Source organism: Ambystoma mexicanum, chromosome 11 (genome assembly GCF_040938575.1).
Source record: "Ambystoma mexicanum isolate Mex_15411 chromosome 11, UKY_AmexF1_1, whole genome shotgun sequence".
Classification (NCBI taxonomy): Eukaryota; Metazoa; Chordata; class Amphibia; order Caudata; family Ambystomatidae; genus Ambystoma; species Ambystoma mexicanum.
The window spans coordinates 978,151,410-978,170,788 of NC_090934.1; the positions used below are offsets into that span (position 1 = coordinate 978,151,410).

General features: G+C 48.3%; 1 protein-coding gene across 1 annotated transcript in view; it reads left to right on the forward strand.

Annotated features, from left to right (window-relative positions):
* The window catches only part of PTDSS2 (phosphatidylserine synthase 2), a 1,317,303-nt gene that overhangs the window by 1,201,316 nt on the left and 96,608 nt on the right, over positions 1 to 19,379 (forward strand). The window contains exon 11 of the mRNA XM_069624133.1: positions 7,467 to 7,652. Coding sequence (XP_069480234.1) covers positions 7,467 to 7,652 — 186 coding nt within the window. The remainder of the gene's footprint in view (positions 1 to 7,466; positions 7,653 to 19,379) is intronic.

Genomic DNA, 19,379 nt, shown 5'->3' on the forward strand with positions numbered 1-19,379 from the left:
AAGGAGACTCTGCCATGCCCATTAAATCACATTGTGCTCCAGCAGACAAGAGCAGTATCCCTGAATGACAGGCTATTGTTCAGTTCTGAAGGAATCAAAAGAAGCTTTACTTCAGCCACACAGGGAACGCTTTACTTTTGGGATACAAAATATCAAAGATCAATGCATCAGAGGCCCTGGCTCTGGGCTCATGTCAATTTCAGTGCATCTGTGTTCAAACAAATTGCTGCATACAAGGAACTAACTTTGGCTACAAAACAATGTGGAAATGCAGAGGGACGAGACTAACCGAATTTGCAAGGAAAATGCCAGCTGGCTTCACACCAGAAATAAAAATGCCTGTTTTCAAAGTACCATGTTGAACAAGAACATGTCTGTGCCTAGCAATGTAAAGGGGTTTGTTGCTGTGAAACATAGGGGATGTTTTATCCAACAGGTTTGTTTTGATCCGGGACAAAATAAAATAAAAGGAATTAAACTGCATTGGCTGGATTTTGCAAGCTCGAGGACAGGTTTTTCCCTACTGGCTAAGCTAAGGCTTCCCCCAAAAGGAACCACCATAAACTTACAGGACACTTGGCTGATAATTACTAGGTTGGAAAACTTTGACTGACCAAGCCAAAGAAAGTTCACATATTCATCAGACTTTCCGCTGGGCGGAGGCCTCTCTCAATAGAAATTCTGGGACATGAGGATGTGAAAAAGAAAATCACACCTCCCTGTGACTTCTACAAAAAGCTTCAAAGAAAAACTCCATGACAAACCCTGGATTTAGGGGGGTAGCCTGGAAAGGCATGACCATATTTGGAGGACAATGCTGACCATTTGGGTTAAACAGCTATTTTATTAAGAAACTTCTCAGACTTTTATCTCTGTAACCAGACTTTGCAGGAATGTAAAAAATTAACAGCTTTAATGTCATTTTGTGGGTTTTAATCTAAGACATTGTAGCTTTCACTGCCATATTGCGAATAGAAATGGCAGAGAATTGGGTATTCCACGGTAAGTATACCAGATGCCACTGTGAATTTCAATGCTGACATGCTGAATGATAATCCACACACACTTATAAAGTTATAGAATTTTAGGCCGAATATTTCATCCTAAAAATGACCAAAAATTATTAGAAGGGCGAAACAACGGCCCTCATTACGAGTTTGGAGGTAAGGTACAACCCTTACCGGCATGGAGCAAATACTGTGTCCGTGTTGCCACAGGGCCGCTATTAGAGGCCGATTAGGAGTACGCGGGCACGAGCTTTGCGCCGTGCCGGTAACTACTTTTCCGCCATGCCGTAAAAGAGTGAAAAATCACCCTTACCGCCATTGCGTGAAGCGCAGATAGCTCCACCGCCATCCAAGCCATCGGCATTAGCGGTGACCGCTATTAGCGGTGACTGCAATTAGCGGTCACCGCTAATAAGCGGAACCGGAAGTAGCGTCATCGCACAGGAACGGAAAGAGCACGGCAGCCATCTTTAAAAACACAATCCATTGCCATCCTCTGTAACCAGGAGCCATCTCACTACCACACCTCTACCACTACCTGCAGCATCTCACAATGCCCAAAGCACTCAAAAAAAGTGCAGAGAGCTTGCGTAAGGAGCGCTTCTCACCAGAGGAGTTGAATATGCTGGCTGAGATGCTGCAAGAACATGCAGATGTCGTATTCTCGACCTGCAGTGCAGTGGAAGGAGGAGATATGGGCAGAGGTGGCGCAGAAAGTGAGTGTCGTTGGCACCACCCCCCGCACTCTTAAAGATGTCCGGAAGCGCTGAGACGACCTGCGCTTGCGCGTGCGGAACATCCTCTCGGCCAACCGCAAGCAGGGGATGGCAACAGGTGGAGGTGCGGACTCCCCCATAAAGATGCAACCCTGGGAGGAGATCTGCACAAGCACCATTGGGATGGAGGCTATTGAGGGAGTGGGAGACATGGAGCGAGGAGCCCCATCATCGGTTGATGCAGGTAGGTGTCCCAAATGAAACGCTGCAAAGACCAACACAATGATTTCCCCCTGAACTGACCGTGCAATGATGGAAACCAGGGTCCACCAGACGCATATTTGCAAGACTGCCTACAGGCAGTGCACAACACCTTCTTGTCAACATGCATGATGCACCCCATATATGCCTCATCCCAGACGCATCCCTGCATCACCCACCCAAAAGCCAAGCAACCCGTATGTCACTACCCCAATGCCAGTCAACTGCCATTCCATATCAATGCAGCTACCCCCATGCATGCCTGATGCATGTAGACCCATCACTAATCCTCTTCCTCTCTTGGTCCCCCACAGGCATGCCATCAGACAGCGATGACCAGGACCCCAGCGAGGATGCTGCAACACCACACAAGGCGGCCAGGGCATGGAGGGAGAAAACTGCCCCTCTACATCAAGGGGAAGAGGACAACCTGGACTACCGCGGAAGGGCAAGACAACCCGAGAACCCACAGCACCAATGTGCACTACGGCCCCCACCACAGGACCCACACCAGCCACCAACACACAGGAGTCAGTGGCTGAAGGCACTGTATCGGCTGCCAGCAGTACTGTGGGGGAGACAGCTGCCACAGCAGCCGTGTCCGATGATGAGGCAGATGTTCTGCCACATGACACAAGCACCGCTACAGGCCCCCTGCATTCACCACACCTCTCCCCATCCAGCATACACAACAGCCATGAGCTGTCTCCTGGGGAGTCATGGCCCAGTAGTTTCAGCCCCACACCAACCGTGCATGAGGAACCAACCATGTCGGTAGCACCTCACACATCCACCAGTGTCCTGAACATCCAAAAGGGGATCAGGGCAATCCAGAAGCGGCAGGAGGAGTTGATAGGGCTGTTGACACAGCACATTACGGAATGTGGCCGGGCAAGGGATGAGATAAGGGATGAGATAAGGGAATGTGCTTCATCCCTCAAATCTGCAATTGAGACCTCCTCAAAAGACATATGCAGTGAATTAGCAGCAGTGCGGCAGGTCCTCTCTCAAATGGTGGCAGCAATGGAGGCCATGGGTCCGGCACAGGTGGCAGAACAACCTGGGACATCCTCCAATGCCAGCTCCACTAAGTCCAGCCCCCTTCGTAGGTCTGGGCGGAACCTGCGCAGGCCGGACAGGGGTCCACCTGCTGCCGGTAGAGAAGGGCTGTAGGTTCAGCCAGGCATTCTGGTCTCATGTGGACTTATGGTGCATGCCAGTGCACACCATGTGTGGGGAAGTTGAGGGTGGTGGGGGTGAGGGTGTGTGGGGGGAGGCGGAGGGGGGAGTGGGTGTGTGGGGAAGTTGTGGGGGGGAGCGGGGAGTGGGTGTGTGGGGAAGGTGAGGGGGGAGTGGGTGTGTGGAATGGAGGACTTGTGCACTTGCTATGTTACATATTCTGAATACATCTGTTGTGAAATCTGAAATCACATGTGTGGACATTGCTTATTGTGTACATGTGCTTTATTGGTGAACAGTCTACAGTGTCCATGTCCCTGACACACCCAGTGCCCTGAGTTCCACCTCCATGTCACACTCCCCATCCATGTGTGCTAGAAACATTGGTCAATCGGAGTCTGACGCATGACACGTCCCTCCTGTGCATCGCTGCCTCCCTGAAGTGCAGCCCCATCTCCACCCTCCTCATCATCGGGTGGTTGCAGTTCAGCGTCAGGGGGCAGAGGCACATTCCGTCTGATGTACATATTGTGTAGCATGACACATGCCATGACGATCTTGCCCGCCTTCTCATGGCCGTACAGGAGTGCCCCACCAGACCTGCTGAGGCAGCGAAACCGTGCCTTCAAGAGGCCAAATGTCTGCTCAATCACCACACGGGTACGTGTATGCGCACGATTGTAGTCCTCCTCGTGCCTGTTCTGCGGGTTCCCGACTGGAGTAAGGAGCCACCTCTTCAAGGGATAGCCTGCATCACCTGTATGTGGGCAACAATGATTATGTGTATGTCCTCACATCAGCCTGACATGCAACTCACCGAGAAGCCGGGTTCTCTGCCCTGCATGTCGCTCCATATAGCGTGGTATTGTGGAGTTCCGCAAGACCATTGAATCATGGGCTGATCTGGGAAATCGGGCACAACAATGTGTGATGATCTTGTTTGAGTCACATACCATTTGCACGTAGATGGAGTGGTATAACTTACGGTTGTGGTACACTACCTCCATGGCATGTGGGACCACCAATTTGACATGGGTGCAGTCGATGGCGCCAATGCAACCAGGGATGCCGGCCAGTGAATGGAAACCAACTTTGGTGTTGGAGATCTCCTGGGGTGTCCGTGGTAGGAAAATGTGGTCCCCTGTGTGCTTCAGGAGGGCATTGAGCACTTGGTTCAGCATACGTGAGAATAATGGTTGTAATATGCCATGCATGTGCCCCACTGTGTGCTGGTAGGTGCCTGTGGCCAGGAAGTGGAGCACAGACACTACCTTCAGTAGAGGTGGGATTGCAGTGCGTATTTCAATCAGGCTGACAATGTCGTCATGTATCATGCCCACAATGGTGGTGATGGTGTCCCGGTCCAGACGGTACAGGGTGTGGATCTGCTCAGGGGTTAGGTTGAATGGACTGGCTCGGATGCGAGGGATTGGGGGATGCCTGCATGGTACCCCTGGCTGCACTGATGGGTCATGCTGGGCCTGCCTCACCCTCCTTCTCCTCCTGCGTCTCCTCTGTGCTGCCTGTTGTTGTTGTTGTTGTTGCAACAGTTCCACTGCAATCGTGTCCTCCAGCCCCAGCATTGCTAGTAGTATTAGAAACATTTTGGTGTGTGATTGGGTGGGGGAAGGGGTGGGGTGTGCTCCTTTTGTGCTGGCCCAGTCTATATTGCCTCCACCTGTGCTGATTGTGTGCACCTGTGGCAGTTGGGAACACTGGACATGGCCATTTACGGGTGGTCCGCGATGCCGGTATTTACTCCATGCCGGTAAGGTACTTTTCGGGCTTCAGTAAGCCGTTATTTGCATGTCCGCCTGACTTCTGATGGCCTCATGTTTATGCCATGCCGGTATTTCCGGCATGAAAGGTCGCGTGCCCATGCCGCTATTTGAGGCACCGTTACAGTGCCGCTAATAGCGGGTTGGTAGGTCATAATGGTCCGGAGCGGTAAACGATGCCGGTAATCCTTTACCAGCATCATTTATCCCTTACCTCCAACCTTGTAATGACCCCCAATGTCTTACAGACTGCAGATTTGGACTGGCATGTGCTGCATAAAATATGTAACTTGTTTATGTAATTTGTTCAAATGCTACCAGTGTACAAATGCGCCATTTATGGCAAAACTGGATTTTAGCTAAAATAACTGTGGGAGGGTCTGGACATTGTAAAACCATATCATAAATCTGACAGCATGCCCTTGAAACCCAACCAGCTGAGAGCAAGGCGTCAACCATTACTCCTGACAAATCCAGTTGTTTAGAGGCGTGCTCAGCTAAGCCTGCCCCACCATATAGTTCTGTGATGTCACCATGCTTTATATAAAGGGTGGCTTACATGACTCTACACACATTCTTTCCTGAATTTCCTACGCCTGAGTTTCCGGATTGTCCACTTTCATCTTGCCAGATTCCAGATCCCCCTGCAAAGGCCAAACCATAGCATACTCCAGAGTCTACTGCAAAGCCAAAGCATAGCTGACTCCAGGTTCCACTGCAAAACCAAAGCATTGCTAACCATCCCAGCAAGGCCTCAATCCAGAGACACCAGATCTAAAAATCCCACTAACCAAAGGGAAAGCTGTGGTGTTCTTTTGGGAAGCCTCCTGAAACCAGACTGACTTTTTGCCCACTAACTGCTTGCCCTGCTTACCCGCTCCATCCTGCTGAGGCGTCGCTGTGACCAGACCTTTGGCCAGCTGTCTTTTGCCAGGAGAGTCCGCTATCCGGTGACCCGAGTCCTGGAGTCCAGAACCCGGTTGACTGTGCCTAATCCCAAATTTAAGAGCGGACTGTTGAGTATCCACATCCCATCACACACAGTCTAGCCCATCTTGATTTTTGTCTTTGTTCCACTCTCTAAGCAACCCTATCCATATCCTAATAACTTGTCCAACTGTCAGAATTCTCTGTGCATCTTGTCCTTGATCTCCAAGCGTTAGCGCCACTTTCCTCTTCATTTCTGTCTTGCTTAGATCATAAGTCATTAGCGATATTTAGATTAAATAAATTAATGTTCCCTAAAGAAAAGGGGTACACTGCGTGAAGGGTTACGACTGCAGTGTAAATTTTATATTTATGGGTGGTGTTCCTCTTTTCTTAGCCATTAGACCTAGTTTAAGTAAAATTTGCCTTTCATTTTAAACCCAATTTTCTTTTTTTAACTGCTCCATGTTCCTAAAAACGAACCTCATTCTACCTTCCAAATCTCTCTCAATTCACCACCTATAGCTCTCCTTTCACCTCTATATTGTCCCTGTGCTGTGCATCTATTACCCTGCCCAAAAACCGCAATCCAATTCAGTGTTTTTGCAAAAACCGTTTTTACATCGGCTGCACTGGGTTTTCCATTTCAGTCTGCTTTGTGAACTGTATGCTTTTGTGATACTTTGCCTGATGGTTGCTAGTGATATAACATCCCCAATACTGTGATAAAACACATGCATATCATTATTCAAAACATATATAATTAATTATTTATCAAAATCTGAGTGTCATTTCAGGCCTTTGCAGATTTTGATTCTGTTTGCTGCCTCTTATCCCTGACTACGTGCTGCTTCTTTCTATCCACACACAATGTGATTATTTGTGGGTGGAGGGAAAATTGCAGGTGGAAACCTTAACTTGGGTGCCATCTATCCTAATTCAAAAAGTGCTCCTATTCAATTGTGCTTTGGTTGGGTTCATGGATATGTTCATGTATGTGGTTAACCAAGTGTAGTTCAGTAGTTTTTATTGTAATTATCACCCCATTGGTGATTGCTGCCCAATATTAAAATGTGTTATTTTTGTGAATTTTAAAATAAATACTGTATTTTCATCACCTGGCCTGGTTCATGGTCCATCGTGACACAGGGTATTTGTAAAAGGGGGTGTGTGACGGGTCGGGTATCGGCTCAATTTGAATTCATTTAAAATGAAAGAAAAAGCATTCCTATTGATCGCCACATCACAGGATAAGACAAAGTGGCCTGGTCCGGTGTGTTGCGCCCAATTGGTATCCTTAACATTGCAAAGGAACTCTTGAGCCTTGGTGATTGTTGATGCTAGACCCATTTTATTGTTTACATTCATTTCCTATGTATTAATGATCTTGTGTTTTCTTCTAGGATTTTAAGATTCGTTTTTTAACTGTCAATTGCTTACATATTGCTTTTAGTGATCATCATTTTTCCTAACTCATATACAATTTGTGAAAGGTTTTAATATGAAGCCATAACACAATAAACACAATTTCAAAATTGACCTGGTCATGGAATATTGTTCTTGTAAAGTCACTAATTCATTAATTTGATTTGTTTCAGGAAGTTCCATAAGAAGTTGGGACAGCAAGCTTGGATGGTTGCTGCAATCACAGTGACTGAGTTTCTTATTGTTGTGAAATATGATCCATATACTATAACACTACCCCTTCCTTTCTATGTCACTCAGTGCTGGATACTTGGAATCATACTTGCGTTTACATGGACTTTATGGAGATTCTTCATAAGGTGAGTTAGAACCTTCTTATTTACCTCAATCTTGTCAGGAGAATTTATAAATGCATGTGCCAGGACCTTGCTAACTTTTTCCCCTCTTGTGGCTGGAGTATCCAGAGAACATGCTCTTCCTGGAATAAAGAAAATGGCCCACATCATTAAGATGCAGGGATACATTTTAAGGCCACAGAGGAGTATTAAGAGCTCCGTGTTCAATTCACAGTTCAATATTTAAATTGTCATTTGTGTTAATCTCGCATTGTAATTATCTGCAGAGACATCATCGCTTTGGTTATTCATCCTTTCAACATGGTCGCGATGGAACATACTGTTATGTGTAAACTTCAGTTGCTATTAGATTTTCCAGTTACTCCTACATCCCCTTTGCTCAATATTTCTGAAATATTGACCCTGGGATGAGAACAGGATTTAAGCATGATATGCATTTTAGATGAGCAAAAAGAGAGTGCCATATGTGTGAATATGCCCCTCATATCTACCTCCTTCACGCACACTACTAGCCCCATTCTCTTTGCGGTCTCCAAAAAGACTAAGTGGCAACATTGGAATGCAGCTGCATTAGTCTTTTCTGCGATAGTTAAATAATGTTGTTTTTGGTTTTTAACCTCAGTCATTATATGTCCCACGTAGGAACAGACCTGCATTTGTTTTTTGTACAGGCCTCATTTTTTACTCAGTTTTACACTTATACTCTACTCACTTCCTTTCCATTCTCTCTTCTAGGTTATGCCAGTGGGAGAAATGGTTCAGGCAGGCTCCTTCTCCAGCTTTTGACAGTCTTTGTCAACTGCAAGATTATGACTAACCTCCCCTAGTTTTCCAGTGCACCCTCGCCGGACCGTGAAGGAATCCTCCATATACTGGCATTTGTGAAGGTTTCTCAAGTCCTAGTATTTTGAGCAATCCTGAGGGCTCACTTTAGCAGTCTTCATTGGGCTGAGGTGTCCAGCAAACCCAGATTGGGCTCTTACCTGGACTTGAAGGTACTAAAGAATCTACTTTAAGCCAGGCTAGGTGTCAATGGCCACGGGCGATTATTCTTCATCTCCCAATGGCTCACCTCTGGCAGGGGGAGGTTTCCTGCACATCTGGTGAGCCCTCTTATTGCATACTCCTCATCACACCCTCCTCCTCCTGGTTTGTGCTCCCCAATCAGTGAAGTCTCATCCCTGTGCTCATTGGGCATTGCCCATCGCTGCTACCACCCCAACCTCTGCATCTGTTGTATGCTATATTCCTGTGCCATTTGGTAAACATCCTGGAACGCCTGCAGATCCCCATAGTCTTGCAATAAACCAAAGCCTCCGTTATCTTCATTGAGTAAGGCCCCTTCTTCGACATCTGAAGACCGAAAAATATAACTTTTTGTCAACCGTTTCTAGAGCTTTCTGCATCTCCGGATGTATCCACTTCCCCTCCCTTTGTAACACCATTGGGCTACACTGCATCCTTTCGAGGCTAATAATCTGGGTTGCAAGGATGCACAATTTTCAACCAGAGGTGGCTGCTCAACTCTTCCAAATGGTATGGGTTTCCTCTCCACTCTGTCTTAAGTGCTCTATCGTCCACCAGAACCCACCACCTCCTAAATCAGGTCTTCTTCAGCCTGGTCTTACGTGGGGGACTGTGATATGTCAGACATGGGAGACGAACATGAAGACATCTTTCAAAGTGTTTCAGCTTTTTCTAAAGTACTTCTTTCTCCCACGAATTTCTCATCTATGACATCCATTTTACACCTCCAGGGGGCCCAGCGCTGGTCTGTCCGACGCCTCTGTGTCCTGTGCCGGAGGAAGTTGGGGCCAGTATATATCGAGGCGATGTGACCTCACGTTCTTTTTCCACACAATCTGCTTGCTAAGAGGAACACATCCCTTGACTTATTGATGACCACATTTACAACCCTGGAGTTTGTCCTGATGCAGAATCTGCAAGGTTTTTCGGGGTTCAAACACTGCATGAATTGCAGTTGTCAGCTGTCCGTATCTGACTCGCACCATATATGCCTTTACTGTCTTGGTGAAGGCTATGATGTACAGGACTGCGCGTCATCCTAATGGATGCACCCAAAGGTGCTTCAAGAACTTGAAGTCAAACTCTTCACAAAGGAGACGGGTGATAAGCGGACCAGTTCGAGGTCGCCAGGCGTGGATCGCGTTCCCGAGGAATGGGCCCTCTCTGAAAGGACAAAAAAGCACCACAGAAGTTTGCGATCTCCCGACAGTTCTTTGCTGCATCACTCTTATTCATCTTCGAAGAAGAGGACCCACCACTCCAAGGAGGGCTGTGAGCAAGAGGCCCCCTACTCCAGTGGAATGGGGCGTTTGCCAAATGAAGATTCTAGACCTCTCTGCCCAGGCCTCGGCTCCACCGGTCACGGCATCTTCAGCCAAACCGACGGTTCCCTCAGCGTTTGTACAGAGCAGGCAGGGAGTCCGCAGTGAGATGTGACAAGATTGCGATGAAGGGGCAGACTGTTCCATCTCTGGGCGTCAGTCCCCTGACCTGAGGTTCAGAGGCGCTGTCTGCGCCATCCATCTCCATCACCTCCGGAGTCGCAAAGAATTCCCTTCTGCTCCCTGAAGGGCATACATGTCCCAGTTAAAGGACATTTGAGGAAGGGCATCCTGTCCCTTTCGGGCTGGACCCCTTCCACCCCAGGGAAGTTCTAAACTTCCCAGAGGAGTTTTATGGAGAACAGGGTGCCTTGGTGGACCTGGCAGCAGAATTGCAGGAGGCGAGTGATGTGGACACCTCTCCAGAGGTTGACATGGTCCCAGCTGCCACCCCAAGCAGCTTTCCAGCGCCTGATGAGGAAGGTAGTCGACACCTTAGGGCTGTCAGCCCCTTAGCAACCTAAGGTGTACTATGATCTGACTATCTTGGCTGAGGGTCTTAAAAAGGAGACTTTTCTGCCTTTGGCAGTGGAGAGGCCTCTGATGGCACCAAGTCGGCACCTGTCCTCACGGAGGACTGTGACCTTGACCTGGCTAAGAAGCGCCAGTCGGCCCTTTCTGTCACCCTTTTACTTGCGGCCCACGCTTTACCGGAGAGTTCTATCTTTGCCCCCTGATAGGGAGAGCTGATCGGGAGAGCAAAAGATGGGCCCATGGAGCAGGAAGATGTTCACCTCTTCGAGCCTACGTATCTGGCCAGATTTTGTTTTGTTCTGCGGTCAGTGATGACCGAGGCGGCCGAGCACATCCCTGCGCGGCAGATGCAGATGGGGTTGATGCCCTTATTTTAGATGGCAAGAAAGCATACAGTCAGATGTTGCAATCAGGCCTGAACACCACAGACTGCATCTCTAGAACGATGGCCACCTGGAGAGTCTTGCAGCAGTTTTCTTTGCTGTGCAGCCACCGCGTCCTGTGAGTCAACACTTAGGCCCATAGAGGCAGGGTTCAAGCACCCTCGGGCAGACCAGGTCAACGTTACCCCAACAGATGAAGGGGCTTCAGTACACCAAGAGGAGGCACTTCTACCTCAACGGTGCCCTCTGCAGCCCTTGGCGCGAAGCCTCTCTGAAGTGCAATAACACCCTTCATCACCATTAGCAGGCAGGGTATCTGTTTGGCGAGGAATGGAGAAATACCACCTCGGATACCTGGGCCTTACAGGTCGTCCAACAGATGTACTGCCTCCCTTTTACCTCTTGCACTCTGGACCCTCCCCTGCTGGAGGAGCATCAGCTTCTGGCAAAAGGGGTCATAGAGATAGTACCCTGCTCGGAACAAGGCAGAAGGTGGTACTCTACTTACTTTCTGGAGCCGAAGAATGACAGAGGTCACAGGCCGATCATGGATCTGCGGCTTCTGAACTTGTAACAGTGCAAGGGCAAGTTCAAGATGGTCAATCTGGCCCAGATCTGATAGGACCTGGACTTGAACAACTGACTAGCCTCCCTGGATCTCCAGGATGCTTACTTCCATGTGGCTATCCACAGGAAACACAGGAAGTACCTGAGGTACTAAGTGGGGAACTGTCACTTCCAGTTCAAAGTCCTCCATTTCGGCCTTTCTCTGCACCTATGGTTTTCACCAACCTGCTAGCAATAGTGGCGGCTCGCATCAGGAGGAAAGTCATTCATATCTTTCCCTACTGTGGTAAGTCAGAACAGATAGTCGACAAAGGGGTGGGATTTTATACAAGGCTTTTATTGAAAATAATAAGAAAACGACCTACCTTTCCTTATACTAAAGGGCTTGTCCTACCTAACAGAACTCGAACTCTGATGCGTGTCGTCAGGGTTTTTTGTTTAAAGCAAAAACTCTATCCTCTGTCCAAAAACTAGCATATGTCTAACCCTGTCACTAATCAAAAAGGATTCACAAAACATAAAGGGGCTCATGAGAATGGCTCCCCTCTCCTGAACTAGCTGGCTCAGCCTTGATTACTGATCTTATAGTCTCCTGGTTTTGGTTCAACAGACTGTTATTTTCACTATTGGGACAAGAGAGGTTAATCCCATAGTACTGTCTTTTCTATGGGTTTCCACAGTCACTGTGACAAGGGAAATCACCCTTGTGTTTCTCTTGGATTGTCTTATGGTTTCTCAGAGCTTTCATAATTATTATACCAAAGCAGATAGCTCCTGTAACACTCTTGGCTTTACTTTTAAACTTCATTATCACTGTGACGAGTGAGATCCCTCCCGTACCGCTCTTAAACGTACTTAGGATTTTCAGAATCACTGTGACGAGGTAGATGGCGTCCCTATCACTCTTGCTTTTTACTTCTTATGGTCTTCATAATTTCTGTGACGAAGGAAATCACTCCCGTAGCAATCTTGGCTTATCTTGTGGTTTTCGCAATCACTGGGATGAGGGCGATCACTCTTGTAACACTATTTAATTCTGTTATGGCTCTCCCAGTCCCTGTGATGAGGGAGATTACTCGTGTAGCAATCTTTATTACGCCTAGAACCCCCACCCCTTCCAGGGTCTCCCACCGCTCCCTGTTAAAATAACTTTTATGGGGGTGCGTCCAGTGGTCAAAGTGGGCAGCAACGGTTGGGAGCGGTGCACCTCTACTTTTTTGTAAAATGTTTTACAGTTTCTATACTTTTATTTTAAAATGAAACTGTCATGGAATGGTCCACTTTTTAAAATAAAAGTGGCAAAAAAAAGTTGAAACTTGCTCCTCAATGCACTGCACTCAGCATTCCCATAAACAGCAGATGTTTGATTGGGGGTTTGGATTGCATGCAGGAAGGTGCATGGTGATGGGGTTTGTGTGGAGCAGGGGCAATACACTTCGACCACTGGGCGCGTCACTGGTTCTTCCTCTGGTTGCAGGCTGGCTTGTTCTTTGTAAACGCCCCCAGTGTCTCCTTCGCTTGCTGGTGTGCGTCTGCGCAGAACCTTTGGCCTGTCAGTTTAGGGACCATGCAGTCCACTTCACAGCGGTCACAACACTGTCTGACTTCTTCCAGTTTCCAAGTGGGGCGGTTCTCCATCAGGTTATGGAGTGATCCTCTGAATCTTTCCCTCAGCCGAGGACCAGCTTCTTTTCATGACCTTCTCGTTCCCAGGTTTGAACTTCCCGTGCTGCACAGGCTTGACGCCAGCTTTTTTCTTTAGCAAGTCCTTGCTTTGTTTTTATCCTCTGTTGGTCGGTCCTCCCCAGCAGAGGATCCTAGTCCTTCTTTTGTTTCCAAGAGGTATTATTTATGCCTCCTTGGGGCAAACTCTTCCCAGTACTGGCTATCACCACTGAAGGAGTAGTTATTGCTTCTTTACTTTTCTTCATCTCAGTACTGTTGGGTTCCAACCTATTATCATTCTTAATGTCTCATTAACTCTTCCTCTTCTCAGTGGTTTCACAACTTGGTTGAGTAAAAGAAGAGACAATAGCAAATAGCAGTTTGTTCAGGTTGGACAATGAGGGCCTCAGGGTCCCAGAAAAAAGGATTTGAGAATTCCCTCATGGAACGGAAGTCCCTATCCACAAGAGGGGAGTTTCTCTCTGAGGTCCTGCTTACCGCCACCCCTAAGAGAAATGTTTCATAGCGGGCTTGTTGAAAAATATCGTTCGAAGGGATTGTGTCCTCCGACGTATTCCTCATCTTAGATATCTCCTTCCAGCTCTGCTGGCCTCGGAAAATGTTTTCTTCCTAGAGGGCGCTGCGCGTCGACGTCCTCCGAGTCGATGTCCCTCGACAGCCGCCGTATCGACGTCATCCTGCCTATAAAGGCCGCGCGCAGCGTCCGTTGCTCAGTTCTGTTTTTCCGCGCTTACTCAGTGCCTTGGAATACCGTTGCTCAGTTTTGTCAGGTTTTACCTATTTACCTCGAGTTATTCGATCCGTACTCGATGGCTTCTTCGTCGGAACCGACAACTCCTCGATCCGGCTTCAAAAAATGCCGAGATTATGGGAAAAAGATGTCGCTGACTGACGCTCACAGAGTTTGTCTGTGGTGTTTGGGAGCTGAACACCATTGTTCAGAGTGCGAGGACTGTATGTCCATGACAGCTAAGGCCCTGAAGGAGCGTAGGGGGAAGCTGGAGAAAGGTAAGACTTTTAAAGCTTTTTCTTCGTCGACGAAGTCGAGACATTCGTCTCCTCGTTACCATTCGCGCTCCAGGTCTCGAAGTGGGTCCCATCACTCGAGATCGAAGCACTCGAAGAGGAGACGTCGAAGATCCCCTTCTCCGTCTTCCTCTTCCTCTGTTTCGCCAAAGAGAATCCCTTGCCCCACGAAACATAGTTCCCGGGCTGAATGGGAGGAATTCCGCAAAAATATGATGAGCGTCTTCGAGAAAGCGGCCTCGACCCCCTTGAAGACTGCCGAGAGCGCTGCTCTGGTCGAAAGACCCGAAGGTCAAAAATGCCGCGAGTCGCAGTACCCGGCGAAGGAAACCTCTAGAGCGCGTGCCGAACCCTCGAGTATGATTATGACCTCCAAACCTTCCTCGAAGGTTCCGTCGACGCAGTCGACGAAGGTTCCGTCGACGCCGAGGTTAGGTGTCTTCGACGCTGTTGTCGAAGGGACCTTCAACACACGGGTCTGTCGACTCGACGCCAGCTTCGACACCGGCGTCGACGCCAAGAAAAGTCACGGTTACGACACACCCAGTGACTATCCCCAGGTCCTCGATGACGATGGCTTCGAGATTGTCGAGCAGAATTCCAATTCTGTCGAGGTCATCGAGGCCTCCGCCTTTGTTTTCGACGCCACGCTCGAAGCCTTCGGCGTCGACGACATCGACGTTTTCGAGGCCGATTATGACAAGTTCGGCACCCTCTGCCTTGGAAATGGGGTTTACACCCTTTATGACTTCAGAACAATTGAGAACTATGTCCTCAATTATGGAAGAGGGTGAATTGTCTGAACAGGAAGACACATTTGAGTTCCAGGGACCTGTAACCCCAATTTAGAGAGGAAATTTCCTCTGAAGAACGCAGATTAAAGGATCTTCATGATTCCTTACATGAGGCAAGTGGGTTAGACACTTCCCCTGAGGTGGAGTTTGCTAGGCCAGACCCGGGGGAGCATGCTGAAACCCCCTATAGAGCCTTAATGGCCAGGATCACAGAGTTTATGGGGTGGTCTGCACCTTCACAATCTTTCCAGCAAGATGACCTCACCGATATTCTTGACAAAGGCCCACAGGAGGATCCTGTGGTGCCTTTTCATAAAGCTCTTCAGAGGAAGATTATGACGAACTGGGAAACCCCAGATGTCTTCCCGGCAGTGAATAAAAAACTGTCTACAAAATACAGGGTATCTTCTACAGACCCAGAATTTTTGTCAAAACACCCATCCCCAGAAAGTCTGGTGGTACAGGCAGCATCTTCTACCGATGTCAAGACGGCTTATCCTACCGTCCCGCAGGACAGGGACGATAAAAAATATGATGCTATGGCAAAGAAAGTTTTTTCGGCATGTAGCATGGCGTTAAAATCTGTTAATGCTACTTGCACCCTTGCTAGATTCAGCCATACACTTTGGGAGTGTGCTTCTACAGCGGCTGACTGCATCCCGGAGGGAGAAGAAAGGGAGGCGTTCCTGAATATCATACAGGACGGTAAAGACGCTATGTGCGAATCCCTCCAGACGGGCATTGATTCGGTATCAGCAGAGCAATGGCGGCAAGTACAACAACCTGGAGATTCGCTTGGTTGAGAAAGTCTGGTTTTGCCCCAGATGTGCAGGCCAGGCTCTTGAACATGCCATTCGATGGCTCTTCTTTGTTCGGGAAAAAGGCGGATGACAGTTTAGAGAAACTGCAAACTTCAAAAGCAGCAGCAAAATCCCTAGGCGCTGCAATCCGTCAGACACCTTTTCGTCCCACAGTCCCACAGGGACCTCTGCGAGGGGTAAGTCCTTTCGCTTCTACTCCGCATTCGGAAGAGGTAGAGGACGACTGGCTCAAAGGGGACAAAGAAGAACTACCCGAGGTGGACGGGGTAGATATTCAAAAGCCGCAGCAACAGCAGGTGCCTCTTTACCATCGGCATCTGCATCAGCCGCCCCAAAACCACTCTGAGGACTTCCCTCACAGGACACCTGTAGGAGGCAGGTTGACTCAACATCTGGCAGTATGGCAGGCTATCACGTCAGCTGCTTGGGCATTGGAAACTGTTGCCCAAGGTTACTGCCTGCCTTTCCTACGCATACCTCAGAGTCATCCACCGGGGATCAGCTCTTGCAGGACGTTTTGGACCTGCTAGAGAAAGGTGCCATAGAACCGGTACCTGTAGCGGAGAGGACCAAGGGCTGGTACTCCCCTTACTTTCTCATTCCAAAGAAAGACGGAGGGCTGAGACCCATCTTGGACTTGCGAGAATTGAACAAATTCCTCAGGAAAGACAAATTCAAGATGGTCACTCTTTCTCAGATCCTCCAGGCCCTTCAGTTCCAGGACTGGTCGGTATCTCTGGACCTTCAGGACGCTTATTTCCATGTGCCTATCCATCTCAAACACAAGAAATACCTGAGGTTCGCAATTGGCAACTCTCACTATCAATTTCGAGTGCTGCCATTTGGGCTGACCTCCGCCCCGAGGGTCTTCACCAAGTTAATGGCGGTAGTGGCGGCAAGTCTAAGGAGGGAAGGGATTCACGTCTACCCCTACCTGGACGATTGGTTGATCAGGGCTGTTTCTTCGGAACAAGCTCAGATCCAGCTAAATCACGTGTGCCACTTCCTTCACAAACTGGGCTTCTCCCTCAATTTAAAGAAGTCACAAATGATACCATCGCAGAGACTCCAGTTCATAGGAGCGATCCTGGACACTTCCCTGGGAAAAGCCTCGCCACCAGAGGTGAGGGCTCAAGATATTCTACAGATGGTTACCAAGTTCCAAGATGCCCAACGTCTCCCAGCCTTCGACTTTTTGAGGTTGCTAGGCCTCATGGCATCCTGCATTTTCCTAGTGCCGGAGGCTCGACTGAGAATGAGATCCCTCCAGTGGGCACTGAGGACTCGGTCACAATTCTCAGGGAGAATGACAGATCTTCTTCAGGTTCCCGACAGGGTGGCTCGAGACCTTCAGTGGTGGGCCTGTCAGGAGAACATTCTGAAAGGAGAACATTTTTGGCAACCCTGGCCGGAGATAACAGTAGTCACGGATGCCTCACTCACGGGGTGGGGAGTCCACGCCAACGACTTGACCATCAGCAGTCGTTGGTCGCCATCGGAGTCCAGACTACATATTAACCTGTTAGAGCTGAGAGCCATCAGACTTGAGCTGAAGGTGTTCCTGCCAGTTGTACAAGGGAAAAACGTCCTGATAATGACGGACAACACGGTGGCCATGCATTACCTCAACAAAAGAGGAGGCGTAGGATCACTACCCCTGTGCAGAGAGGCCATGCAGCTCTGGTTTTGGGCACTCCAACAAGGAATCTCTCTATCGGCAGTTCACCTAGCTGGAGAGAAGAACTTGACAGCGGACGCTCTGAGCAGGCAGAGCACAGTCTCCCACGAGTGGGAGCTAGCTCAGGAAGTCCTTCAAGAGATCTTCGCCCTTTGGGGAACCCCTCAGGTGGATCTGTTCGCCACCAGCCTCAACAGAAAATGCGATCTGTTCTGCTCAAGGGAATTTCCCCCGAGAGCTTTAAGTTTTTACATCAGTAGACTAGCCAGGATAAGACAGTCAGACCAGCTGTTTGTAGGTTACACAGGTCACAAGCTGGGGTTACCAATAACTAAGCAGACCATTTCCAGATGGATCATTCTGGCCATTCTGGAATGTTATAAACTGGCAGGGAAAGAGCCCCCTCAAAAGCTTAGGGCTCATTCGACCAGAGGTATTGCAGCTTCATCGGCCCTCAAAAGAGGTGTGCCGGTTAAAAACATCTGTGCGGCCGCTACATGGTCGTCTGTCCATACCTTTACATGATTTTACAACTTGGATTCCTCCTCCAGTTAAGAGACTAGGTTTGGAAGGGCTGTACTGCATTCTATTCATCAGTAGAAGACAACGTGAAGTCAGTACTCCCTCCTCCAATAATAGAATACTGCTATGGGAGCCTATCTAAGATGAGGAATATGTCGGAGGACACAATCCCTTCGAAAGAACAAGTTACTTCTTACCTTGTAATGTTCTTTCGACGGGATGTTCCTCCGACGTATTCCTCATGGACCCTCCCATCCATCCCCGCAGTTCTACTTCCCTTGTTGTTGCAGCTTACGCTCCTTCAGGGTGATTAGTCTAGTCCAGAAAGAATTATTGTGGGCTACAAAACGGAACTGAGCAACGGACGCTGCGCGCGGCCTTTATAGGCAGGATGACGTCGATACGGCGGCTGTCGAGGGACATCGACTCGGAGGACGTCGACGCGCAGCGCCTTCTAGGAAGAAAAATTTTTCCGAGGCCAGCAGAGCTGGAAGGAGATATCTAAGATGAGGAACAGCTTGGAGGAACATCCCGTCGAAAGAACGTTACAAGGTAAGAAGTAACTTGTTCTTCTGACTCCGAATAATCCACAGAAACAAAAATGAAGTGCACAGTATGTTGAAATACAGTTTCTTTATTGCAATGCAATATGGTCGGCAGTACAGCGGATTAAGAAACCAAAACCCAAAATACCCTCGACCCGCCCACACTGGGCCTCAATATTTATGGACAAAAACCATAAAATTAGCATATGAACCCATTATTAAATGAAGCATTTCAGATTATCCTATTAGAACACACCCCTGATTTTCTACTGGCTCCTGCCTAGATTACACCTAAATAACGTATACAATTTTACATTAGTGTTCAGCACCTATAACTGACATCACAAGTTCAGCCCCTTGTGACGTTTAAGAACAACCCCTAGGAAATGACTTAACTTGTCACATGTCATCCTGACAATATCACCATGCAGATGAACCAATCCCAATTGGTGGGATTAGCTAAATCAACGACCTGTGGCAACATTTAATTGACACTTCTAGTATCTGCTCCCATGAATTCAGCTATTTGGTCACCCAGATGGTTCTCACATCTTGCTATTCCTCACAGTAACATATTTCTACAACTATCGCATTGAAACATTTGCTTGATATTCTGTGGGACCAATTTGGGACTGAAATTGTCTTTCAGTGAAGGTCTTATGAAGAAAATTGTTTGCAAGTAACTTGACTTTGGGGCATAATTACTGGAACCCATAGGAACATAGGTTCGAATCCCGGTCTCGCGCTTAGAGACCAGTCATGCGTATTAAGCATGTCATAAAAGAACAATTGGAATTAGAATTCTATTTATGTATACAGTGAATCG